This window comes from Leptonychotes weddellii, chromosome 1, assembly GCF_054177405.1.
Source record: "Leptonychotes weddellii isolate Sample4059 chromosome 1, ASM5417740v2, whole genome shotgun sequence".
Classification (NCBI taxonomy): domain Eukaryota; kingdom Metazoa; phylum Chordata; class Mammalia; order Carnivora; family Phocidae; genus Leptonychotes; species Leptonychotes weddellii.
This window is the reverse complement of record NC_138369.1, coordinates 115,913,646-115,926,401: the sequence shown is the minus strand read 5'-3', so window position 1 is coordinate 115,926,401 and position 12,756 is coordinate 115,913,646. Positions and strand designations below refer to the sequence as shown.

Genomic DNA, 12,756 nt, shown 5'->3' with positions numbered 1-12,756 from the left:
GATTTTTTTTTTTAAGATTTTATTTGTCAGAGAGAGGGAGAGAGAGAACAAGCAGGAGGGGAGTGGCAGGCAGTGGGAGAAGCAGGCTCCCTGCCGAGCAAGGAGCCCGAAGTGGGACTCGATCCCAGGACCCTGGGATCATGACCTGAGCCGAAGACAGACGCTTAACTGACTGAGCCACCCTGGCGCCCCGAAATTTCTAGATTTTTAAAAAATGCTAATAACTGATTACTTATATTTAACAGATTGCACTGACACTACCAACTAGCACTTGGGAAAAATAAAGCAGGATCCCTGGTTCCTAATACCTTACAACTCCCCCACCAAAAAAATTTATTGGAGTGAAAAATTTATATACTTTTAAAAAACCTGGAGAATGAAATATAAATGGATCTCTAAATGACCTACATGTAGGAAAGATCTTGCCAAGCAGGACACAAAATGCGAAAGTCTTAAGTCATAAAGCAAAAGCCTAAAAAAATTCCAACAACATAAAAAATTTGTATTGGGGGGAAATAATCAAGGAAAAAGAGTATTTGCTACAAATATAAAAAGACAAAAGACTAGCTTCCTTAAAATGCAAAAGTTCTAACAACTTAGTAATAAAGGCAAAAAATATACAAAAGACAAGCTGCTTAACAGAAAAATTAAAATGTCGGGCGCCTGGGTGGCTCAGTTGGTTAAGCGACTGCCTTCGGCTCAGGTCATGATCCTGGAGTCCCGGGATCGAGTCCCGCATCGGGCTCCCTGCTCGGCAGGGAGTCTGCTTCTCCCTGTGATCCTCCCCAATCTCGTGTTCTCTCTCTCTCTCTCTCAAATAAATAAATAAAAAAAAAATCTTAAAAAAAAAAAAAAGAAAAATTAAAATGTCTTTTAAGCATATGGAGAGAGAACATGTACACCTTCTGGAATGGCACTAATTAAAAGTTTGATAAAACTCTGTATTGGCAAGTATGTGGAAAATAGACCCATTTCCGACACTGGTGGAAAGAATGTGTGGGAAAACTAAGATCTAAAAATTTAAATGCCTTTTACCCTTTGATCTAAAAAACCCACTTCCAGGAATTTACTCTCTAGTGGTTAAGGGATATTTGCTGCAGCACTGTTTTTAGTAGCAAAACAAAGACATGAAAAGGCAACCAACAACAGTCTAAAATCTATGAGACATAATGGAGAGAGGAGAGATAGACAGGACATAGATACACATTTACTTTTCACACTATATCCTTCTGTGCTATTCTAACTTTTACGTAAGTGTATTTCTTCTACAGTGAAAAGCTCAAATCCAATCTTAAAAACGGACTGAAAATACTGAGCAAGCATCTAACTCGGTACACTTCATTGGGCTAGAGAAAAACAGAGAATATGGGAATTCAGACTTTATTTCTTGATTTCAGAGTTCATAATGTGGCTTGGTGAGATAACAAAAAATATAAGGTTGAGAGAAAATCATTACATAATTATATAGACAATAACTGCAATGATACATAGGTGGGAAAGGTCATCTCAGGCTCAAGGTGGGTCACCAAAAGACTTCAGCATAAACAAGTTATAAACAGTCTGTCAGGGGATTTAGACAGCTTAAATTATAAAATGGTGGCCCCAAATAAGCGAATACCAACCTTCAAACTTGTTTTAACATGCAATGTTCTAAAAATTTTTAAATTTTGTATATTATAGGTTTCCAACTTCTCATAATATCAAAAGATATAGCAACCAGATTAAAGCTAAGCAGCATCTGCTTCTTTTATAGAAAGAGAGCATGCACCCTCCTATCCGTATCTTGTATATCCCAACCTGCTTCATCATTTAGTAATCTGCTTGGTTTCTATAAGCATTTAAATTTCTTAACCCTGACACAGAAATGGGGGTAACACTAACCAAAACTACAAAACAGTAAAGTACAGTAAAGTTCTTATTTATGAAGACAGACTTAGAAGAATTAGCTTTGCAACAAAATGTTAAATACTGGAATTAACTAGGGATAAATCAAGCTAAGAAATTTATAGTTAACTCATATAATGGCCCTGACCAATAAACACCTTGATGTCCAGACCACTTTTATGGAATGGTTGTATGCTAAATGGATCACCTTTCTTTTATACATTAAATAGGGGGTATAAAGGGGAAAGTGTGAATTTTTATGACACTTCGATTTTAATCCTCCTCTCAAAGGCAACAGGAGGGAGGGTTGCTTAAAAAGTAAAGGTTATTTGAGATTTATAGCAATTTTGGAAGCAGTGTAGGATGAAACAAATCTCAGCCACAGTACTCATTTCTGTAATACTAAGGCATGTGTTAATCGTTTTGTTTGCTTTGCCGCTACGTTCTAAGTAAAAGGAATAAAGGAAGTGGCTCCCTAATAGACATCTTTACAACATCCAATACTTGATGTGAGATTATCTGAGCTAATCTGACTAGTTTCTTTCTTTCTTTTAAAGAAGACACATTCCTTCCAACAGACTAGTAAGCTCTCCAAGCAATAATCTATTGTGCAAAACTGAAGCTGCTTCCTGAGAGATAATATGGGAGAAAATCCTTGCCTTATATTCATTCGTAGGCATACAAAGTTTAAGCCACTGGAGCCACCAAAGTAAGAGATCTTTCAAGTTATGGATGAGGAGTAAAGAACAGTATTGTAGACAAAATATGAACATGTGAGAAGAGACGGAAAAAGAAATGTCAGAAAGTTGGTGTAGTAATAACGACATAAAAGGTTAAAGATTTCAGTTAAGAAATGATCAGTGTTTTCAGATTCTAAAAAAGGTTAAGTACACGGTTATTTACTAAGAATTCCTTTATAACAAACTTGTTAAGTACAAAAAAGAACTGTTAAAATTCTCAAACTGAAACCATTTTATCAAAAATTGGCTTTTTACTGAAGTACTGAGAAACCAATCAAGATCCCACGGCCCACAGTTGAAAGATTACTTGTTTTCTTAAGCACAGAAAACAATATTGTGAGGAATAAAATTAAAAAAAAGAAAAAAAAATCCACTGCATCAGACTGTAAGTAGCTCACTAGATAAAATTGATCAAAATGATTTCCAAAATATAAAAAAACATTATAAATCAGCCAGGAACAGAACACGGTTTAAAAAAAGTGGGGGGGATTATACATTTTAAATACTTACATCTTCTCTAGGTAATTTATTTTCATTGTCTCCTTCAATTCTCACCCGAACCACACCAGATTTGTCCACTATTTCCTGAATGACTTTGCCATTTTTTCCAATTACTTTTCCTTTAATAAGAGAAAAAAATATAACAAGTTAAAACCAATACTGTTATCCTTCCAACACTAGCCCAAATAATTTGACTTGCTATCAAATCAAAAAACCAAGCAAAGCTCCATCTTTTTATACTCTCAATATATTCACCCTGAGGACTACAGAGGACTTTTATCCTTGGTCTGAAAAACTTCCTTCTCTTCAGAATGCCTAAGGCTATTATTAACTAGGATTGACAATGTTACTCACATGTAAGTCATTTTCCAAGTCTAAAACATTTTTTAATGTGCTCTACCATCATTTCTATATTTTTAAAATATCAATGTAACCCATTCCAAAACTTTGGACATACAAATAAAGGCAAAAACAAACACTTATTTTGGCACTATTAACAAATTTAATCTTGCTTTCATATTCAAGTTGCTATTCGTCCAAAACACACCTATTAACTTGAAGATACTTTTAAAATGAATACTCTCTTCAATGAAATGTTTGCGTTTAACATTTTTGACCAAGTTTTTAAGTACTTCATAGCTATACAAATACATATGTATATGTTATGCTGTCTTCCTAGATATGAAATACAATATATTGACATAAATTCCAAATTATTTACCTTCTCCACACTTAACATTTAAGTGTGTCAAACAGCAGTTACTGAGTATCCAATAACTAAAAGAGAAACTAAAAGGGGGGACAGGAAATTCTCTCCCCCTTAGGAGCTTATTCTTAAAAAGACAGCAAACTAGTAAAATAGCAAAGCAGTACTAGATAGTGTTACCTGGTAAAAGAAGTAAATATTCCCAGGTAACCTTCCCTGTATGAAATAGATGTATCCCTTATAAAAGTTATTAAGTCCAAATCCCTCATTCTTTTTTAAATCAGCAATCTATTTCCAGAATAGAATTTCAGTTGAAAGGGGTTAAAATAGAAGTTATTCCTATCGCATGCCTTGAGAAAACAAGTTCCCATTAAAGAATAAATAAGGGAACAACAGCAAGAGTAAATGGCTCAATACAGCAAAGACACCATTACAGGATTTTCTATCCCTATTCTCAAACCTCCTTCCCCATTAATAACCCTAAGTTTAAAAGCAGCAGCAACTGAACAGGTAAAAAGAAAAAAAGAGTAGGACAGGGAATTCACATGATGTAGGTCTTCTCTGAGCAGCCCTAGCAGCAGTATATAAAAGCAACCTTCATTGTTAACACAGTGAAGCTCAAGCAGCAACTCCATCCTTGACCCTGCTAAAAATAAGCAAATGTCTTTTCGAAAAAACAAAAATCAGACTGATATATCATAATCCCTCCCCCAGAATCTTTGCCCCTTCCTTCTATGAACTATACCAGTGGTGAGTGTACATCCATCACCCTTCTGGGGTCTGTGGCAGGGACCTACCTGAAAGTTTTATTTAGTCCCACCAGAGACCGTCAATATTTTAAATGATCATTTCCATTAAATTCCAAAGCATATTGACAAACTGAAGCAGACCTGTAGTATAAATTGAGCACTGAGCATAAATGCTGAAGGGACAGAGTAAAGAAGTGATTAAGGAAGGCTTCCAGGAGGTGAAAAGTTTCAATTTATTTTTAAATCAACGTTCATATAATATTTTTCTTTTGACTTAGGAGGGGTGGGAATGGTCAGGGTCTAGAACTCTTAGAACCTGAATGTGTTAAGAGAATTCTCTTTAACTTACCCACCAAGTAGTCCTCATTCCCTTTTACTCCTCAGTCCACTTTTTCTTTTTCACTTGGACTAAGAATGTACTATTTTTCAAAAGACTGCTTCACCCATAGAACATTTTGGAGGGAAATGTAGTATTATTATATACAACAACCAAGAAATCATTACACTACTTCTGAGTATTTCACCAACATATAATAGTTGCTGCTAATGAGTATTTTCTGAAGAGTCCCAAATAACCCAAATTACCAAAGCGAACCAAGACAGAGTAGAGGAAAAGAGACAAGTACTCACATCATTGCACAGACAAATGAATAAAGAGAAGAACCAGAGAACTACAAATATATCCAATTTCCTTATTTCTGAAATATCAGGAATTTTTACTCAAAATTAACACTACCACAAACTCTTAAGACCAAGGCTCTCTTCTACAGAATAGTTGGGTTGAAAAGAACCCGGATTTCCTTTCACACCCTCATCTCCAAATCAGTTTTACAAGTGAAGAAACCTAAGTTAAATTTGTTATGTAAAGCAACAACCACAATGTCAGTACTGACAGGTGTCAATAATTGTGATTTAAAGAAAATAGGGGATTTGTTTTCAAAAGCAGCTTGTCAAAGGTGACTTCATTTGACAATGATAAACATGTGATAATATTTTGTACCTTAATGTTTGTTAGAATTATACAAAAACTCTTAAGCTTATACTTAATTTTAACATCTCATCTCTCCAGCAGTTCAACCTACAGTGAACAAGAACCAATAAAATGGAGCTTACTTATCTGGCACTATGTCATACCTATCCAAATGCTTGGGCAAAGTAAGAGACAAACTAATAGTTGAATACCAAGAAACTGTCCAAGTTGTTGTTCCAGAGTATGCTAACTTGTTACTGGTCAAAATAAGCATCTTTTTTAAAGTGGAAGTTTTGATGTGTTTTCTATAACTGTTTTTTTGAAATAGGATTTGACAACTAGAACACCTATAGCAAAAAAAATCATTTCCAAAAGGCAAAACAGGCCTAACTGTATATAAATGGAGCCCAAGAGGCTCTGTTTCAACAAGGTCAAGAAACTCATCAGACACAGCAATGGACAAAAACTCAAGCCCCTCCTAGTAAATGTCTCTGCTTTATGTTAATGCTTACTTTTATATTAAAGGTTAGGATAATCACTGAGGATTTACTTAATACATGACCAAAATTTTTCCATTTGTCTCAAATAGCATTTAAAAGGACAGATAACACCAATGTAGAGAATATTAATAACAAAGCTATTAAACAACTCATCCCAAGCTATAAAGCTCCTTTAACTACAGCTTCAAACTCAAAAATCTGTCACTTAACTTATAGCCCATGGGTTCATAATTTCCATAATGGTGAAAGAAACTTAATAGTGAATCCTCCCCTCCTATCAACATCACCATCCTTCTCTCCTGCCCATGACTTCTTACCTTATTCTATGCCTTTGCAACAACCAATTATTATTTATTCAGGGCCTACTGTGTAGAAGTTTATTACCCTATTGTTAGTCCACTCTTACTTTTTCTTCTGCACTAAACAAAAGAAAAAAAATATCACAAACACCTTCTCAAAAATTACCATGACAATTTTGATGGACATATGAGTGATAAAAAGACATTAAGTGAATAAGAAGAGCAAGCCCAAGGGGTGAAATGGCTTTTAAAAAATGTAATGACAAACTGTTAAAAAAATCATGGGTCGTATTAGTGAGGCACCCTGTACAGAAGGAAATATCTTTATTTTTTATTATGATAATAACGAGATACAAGTCACATACAACATTACCAAAAAAAGAAAAGTACGGCTATCAAATGCTCCATGTAACTATAAATACGGTATCAGACAAGATTAAATTTCAATTAAATTGTTGTATAATTAATAACAGTTAACTTATTTAACATTTAGTAGAAATACCTACCAACAAGATTCCTAGGAACCTGAATAAAATCCTCCACAAATTCCAAGAAACCTCTAGCCTTTTTTACAGCATCAGCACTCTGCAGGAGAAAATAAACATAAAATATAACCCTGAAGAAAACCCCAATCCAAAAAAAAAAAAAAAAAACCCTACACAAGAAATGAGAAATTCTGAATTATTATGCTCTAGTACAAGATTCTGCTCAGCCCACTAAAGTGACATTTCAGGTCAAGTAATTCATGAAGTACTTTAAAAAAAAAAGAATTATTAAAAAGACTAGGGAAAAAACATATTATTAGAACATCTCTAAGGGAAGGGGAGGAACCCTAAGCTGAGAAAATAGCAGAATTTAGCTTACTCACATTAGCCAAATTTTAACCTAATCCTAAATATATTTGGTCCATACTCCCATGTTAAATTTCTCTAGGTGAATGTTAAATACAAATTATTCATATTGTCTACACTGTCTGCACTTGTTTTTTCACTCTCAACATAAATTATTTAAAAAGCTGTTTTTGTGGAGATGCATTTTTTTTAAAGTACCTATTGATAAGATCATTAAAATTCCTAAATTCTAATGGGTATAATTTTAAGACTGAAAGACTGGGGAAGAGGCCTCTCTACAGGGAATCTGTAGTTCTCAGGAAGTTACCTTCCACTTTTACTGTTTGTTCTTTAATAACAATAGATGAAGTGTACTGTGTGCTCATCACACCATGTAACACAAAAATTTTTTAAGCATATTTAATCCTCACAAACTATAACATAAGCACTATTTTCATTTCTAAATGAGGAATTTATACAGGGAAGTTAAGTAACTTTCTCCAAGCTCACTCCAAGTGGTAGAGACAATTCCAATCCAGGCAGTGCGGCTCCAAAGCCTTTTGTCTTAATTACTGTATACTGCCCACTTTTAAAGGTTTCAGAAATAAAATTTGGGGGAAAAAAAAAAATCAGGCCTCTAGTCAGATTCACTATATGACCCAGCTTTTCATGAGAAGAACTATGTATGAAAAGTCAAGACTTGAGGGGCACCTGAGAGACTCAATCTGGTTAAGTGTCTACCTTCAGCTCAGGTCATGATCCCAGGGTCCTAGGATGGACTGGGCTCCGTGCTCAGTAGGGAGTCTGCTTGTCCCTACCGCCTTCACTTGTGCTCTTTAACTCACACACAGACACTCTAATATTTTTTTTAAGATTTTATTTGATAGAGAGAGGGAGAGCACAAAGGGAGAAGCAGACTCCCCGCCAAGCAGAGAGCCCGACGCAGGACTCGATTCCAGGACCCTGAGACCACGACCCAAGCCAAAGGCAGACGCCCAACCGACTGAGCCACCCAGGTGCCCCTCTAGTAAGTTTCTTAAAAAAAAAAAAAAAAAAAAGTCAAGACTTGAAATCATCACCCAAAAAACCTCATCCATTTATTCTAATGTGAGGCATGGTCTTGATGAAAAGTCTGACTTATTTTCAGATTTGTTATTTTCCAGGGCACACAAATGTCACAATTAACTAGTGACAAAATATTATCCAAATTCCAGTTCTTCAAAAGCTCCTCTATTACATGCTGTTTACAAATGACAGTGCCTGACACAGCAAGCACCCAAAAAAAGCAAATTATTTGTAATGCACATCAAACAGAATTAAAATCAGAAGTAGTTGGTTAAACTTCCAAGAACAGTCCTCATTAAATAGTAAATCTTTTACTGCCCCACATAATACTATTTTAATCCACCTGCACACATGTAATGGTTACTGGGGTTGACTGATTTTAAAACTATTTCACTGGGAAACTTAAATGCCAAATAATATACAATCGAACAATAGTTATAATAAAGTTATTGAAAAAAAAATTTTTTAAATAAAGTTACTGAGATGGGGGACAGACAATAGCTTACCTCTCCATAGATTCTAAATGTTCCAGTATCTTCATCTAGCTCAATAGCTGTAACTCCAGGAACCTTCCTAGCTTGCTGTATGTTACTACCATGTGTTCCTATTGCCAGGCCCATCAAATCTTCTCTCACAACAAATTCCTCATGAAAAGCTGCTGCAAGTTGTTTTGTGCACTAGTAAAAGAGGCATGTTAGAATTTATATTACAAAAGATCAAAAACAGAAACAGTTTTTCATATACCCATGTTTGTAGTATTCTTAATAGTCAAGAAGTGGAAGCAAAACCAAATGTGCACTAACTGAACAGAAAAACAAAATGAGATATAGGCATATAAAATTATTCAGCCTTCAAAAGGAAATTCTGACACATGCTACAATGTGGATTGAGGACACTGTGCTTAGTGAAATAAGCTGGTAACAAAAAAAAATACTGTATGATTCCACCTTTACGAGTAGTCAAATTTATAGAAACAAAAAGTAGAATGGTGGTTGCCTGAGGTGTGCGGGGGGACGGAGTGGCTGTCTAACGGATACAGTTTCAGTTTGCAAAATGAAAAGTTCTGGAAATTGGTTGATTAACAACATGAACAGACTTAATACTACTGAACTGCACACTTAATGATTAAGTGGTAAATTTTATGTTGTATTTTACCAAAAAAAAAAAAACCTCAGAAAAAAATAAAAGATACTCATTTGGGATCATATAATAGAAAAGGAAAAACAGTTTGGTAAGTATATTTAATCATGATCACAGAAAATAGTTAATTCTAAAACAAATTTTCTGGAATTACTGATAAAAGTTCTCCAATTCAGAGGATTCATTTTTCAAAACTCACTCACCATACATCCCTTGTTTGGAACTTTTTAAATTAGTAACGGTACTTGCAAATATGTCCTAAAGATAAACATACCTCAATTTCTCTAAGCTCTGAATGTGGTGCGTTGGGGGGGGCGGGGGGGTGTCTCCTAATAGTGTGGCAATGAAGAATAAGAGAAAACAAAGGAATACCTTAGGATGGGATAGAAAAGAAACAATAGGCTCTTCTTTAAAACATACATGCTATGTGTCCTCCCCTCCTCTTACGTAAGAGTTATTATAGTCAACTAGTTAACTAATGGAAGTGTATTATGAATGACAGCTAACAGGGTAGTAAAAAAGCTTAAGGACAGAGTAAAGAAAAACCAGCAATACAGTTCTACTGGATACCCTTATGAGTTTCTAAGTTCTTTGGCACCTGTTACCTAAGTCTTTTTTTTTTTTTTTTTTAAAGATTTTTTCATTTATTTGAGAGAGAGAGAGAGAGAGTACATGAGAGGGAGGAGGGTCAGAGGGAGAAGCAGACTCCCCGCCGAGCAGGGAGCCCGATGCGGGACTCGATCCTGGGATTCCAGGATCATGACCTGAGCTGAAGGCAGTAGCCCAACCAACTGAGCCACCCAGGTGCCCCTGTTACCTAAGTCTTAACAAAAAACTCAACAGGCATTTAGCAAACAAAGGCTGTTTGGGGAAAGTAACAGAAAAAATAATTGTTCTAAGGGCACAATGCCTTCTGGTATTAGCCACAAAACAGGTCCCACGTTGCCTTACCTAGTTTAAGCCAGGGAACTTGAATAATATACTTATGAAACTAAATGGGACACACAAAAAACCTTCTGATAAACCCACTTACTTCTAAATGCTTAGTGGCCTCTTCATTTCTGGACATAAGCATCAATTTCGTACGAATACTTCGCAAATGCATGTCACTTAAAATATTTACTCTCTTCACAGTTGCTTCGCTGGCAGACTATAAACAAACAAGTTAATCACTCAAAAAAATCTTACTTTTCTAGATAATACAAACAAGAACCTTCCACGTAAAGCCTTCCTTAATCCTCATCTACTACACTTCTCTCCCCACCCACCATTCTCCCTCCCACAGGTAATCCTACTCCCCACTCTCCTTTCCGAATTCCCGAATTCCCGTATTTAGTTCTGCTATTCAAATGATGGGGGGGGGGGGCAGGGGAGGATCCAGGATCCCACACATTCAGAATTTCATGTTGTTAAGAATGCCATGTTAAGATTTTTTTCTTCCTTATTCCACACAAAAGATAGAAATTTAACATTTTATAGCTGTAAAAAATTTTTTTTCATATGCATTAATACACTGCATACCAAGTTAGCTTTTATCTTTTCAAATATTTAATTATAAAATCTGTGAAATATCCATTGGCTACCTTAAAATATGTAGTTATCTTACCAGTATCATTAGCTGTGTGGTTTCTGGATGGTAAAAAATTCTGCATGCTCCTACTGCTTTCTTAAAATCTTTATGTGCATTTTCATTAGCACACCTAGGGAGAAATTAATTCATATTTAAGACCTAAATAATAGATTAAATTCAGAAAGCAATTATAATGCAAACTAAGTATTTCACTTTGACATTACCCATTAAAACTTTTGTTTACTAAAAAGATTTTCTATCAGAAGTTTTTGATTGGGTGTTTGGGAAAAAAAGATTTTTGTAACACTAAAAAATCCTCTTAATTCACAAAGCAATTCAATAGTAAACAAAATTACTCACGCCTCTCTCAAATCCTCAGGAACATCCACTGTGCATTTAAAGAAGGTATTTTTTTTGACAGTTTTATTTTGATTGACAGGCCGAAGTCGTTCAAATGTGACTATTTCATTGTAAGTGGCATCACAAGCAGCATATTCAATGACATAAAACTAAAAGACATCAAAATACTTTAAAAATCCCATCTGAACAAAAATAATGAGCTTTAAATGAAGTTCTAATTGCCTTGCTCAGCTTAACCAATAGACCCTCCCCCTTGTGGCACAATACTAAGCACAGCTTAGTTACATCAATCTGATTTGCCTAAACTAGATTATTGGCTCTTACAAGCATGAACCTTGGTGGTCCTCATATCCTTGAAGTGTATCCCTGAAGAGAAGCTTTGAGGTTTGCAAATTCAGAAAAAATAAATAAATAAATGGTCTAATGAATTTTTAAAATGTATGATCAACTATTTCCAAATTAGGCGTTTAGAAAAAAACTAAGAATTGAAGTAACATTTACAGAAACCAAGAGTTGAGGTATCTCCTTAGAAACTAGTCACAAAGCAAGTGTAAACATCACTTACTTCTCCTTTCATCATTCGAACTTTAGCCAACCACCATCCACATGGTTCTTGGTCATTTGCTCTTGAATATACCTGAGAAGAGAAAAAAAGGCCTTTATCCATTCATCCTGAAAGATTTCAACATTATAATGACTTACTACAAATGTCAAATCCCATTAAACTCTAGAATAAAAAATGTCACTGCACTAAAATTGATGGGCTAACCATAATTTAGTAAGAGTCATGTATCCTTAAATTTCACTACTGAAAAACAAAACTGAACCCTTTTTGGGTAATTTGGCTCCTTGAAAATCTAATTCCAAATTCATGAGGTTTTCCAAACATAAATATCATTTTAAAGAAGGCTTTTCACAAGGCAGTTTAACATAGTGCAAAACAGAGTTCTTTCACAGTTTCTGTCAATACTGTTCACTTTTAAGCACTGCATTCTGATTCAAGTATCAGACACAAGGATAAGCTAGAAATTACTAAAGACATTTCAAATCTCATAACAATATTTTTAGGATGTTGAAATCAAGAATGGTTTTCAAAAAGAAACCCAATTTTAAAACCTTCAAGGATATGATATTTAGATTCCTTCCTGAAGAACCTAAATCAAATGCACTAAAATTGTTCAGCTGAATTAGTACATCTAGCACACTATGTAAGAATCTTACAAACCTCTTCCGTAAAAAAAAAATTATCTTATATTGCTCTGTATTTGTAATTATCAGGTATTTTGTAACGTGACACATTAGGGAAGTTTCCTTTAGGGATTAGAGTTATTTCTTATGGTACAGCATCTTGATATATTTTCAATATGTGGAAAATTGGGGGAGGGGGAATCTGGGAAGAGACAACCAAGCAGAGCCCCATAAAAATCTTTATTATATGAACT

The 12,756-nt window shown here is 34.9% G+C and overlaps 1 protein-coding gene across 6 annotated transcripts in view; it reads right to left on the bottom strand.

Moving 5' to 3' along the window:
• The window catches only part of FXR1 (FMR1 autosomal homolog 1), a 58,798-nt gene that overhangs the window by 16,521 nt on the left and 29,521 nt on the right, over window positions 1-12,756 (bottom strand). For all 6 annotated transcript variants that reach the window (XM_081830139.1, XM_031025832.2, XM_031025833.2 and 3 more), the window contains exons 4-10: window positions 11,880-11,951; window positions 11,315-11,463; window positions 10,991-11,084; window positions 10,418-10,534; window positions 8,751-8,921; window positions 6,856-6,934; window positions 3,135-3,244 (exon numbers count right to left, since the gene is read on the bottom strand). In XM_081830139.1, coding sequence (XP_081686265.1) covers window positions 3,135-3,244; window positions 6,856-6,934; window positions 8,751-8,921; window positions 10,418-10,534; window positions 10,991-11,084; window positions 11,315-11,463; window positions 11,880-11,951 — 792 coding nt within the window. The remainder of the gene's footprint in view (window positions 1-3,134; window positions 3,245-6,855; window positions 6,935-8,750; window positions 8,922-10,417; window positions 10,535-10,990; window positions 11,085-11,314; window positions 11,464-11,879; window positions 11,952-12,756) is intronic.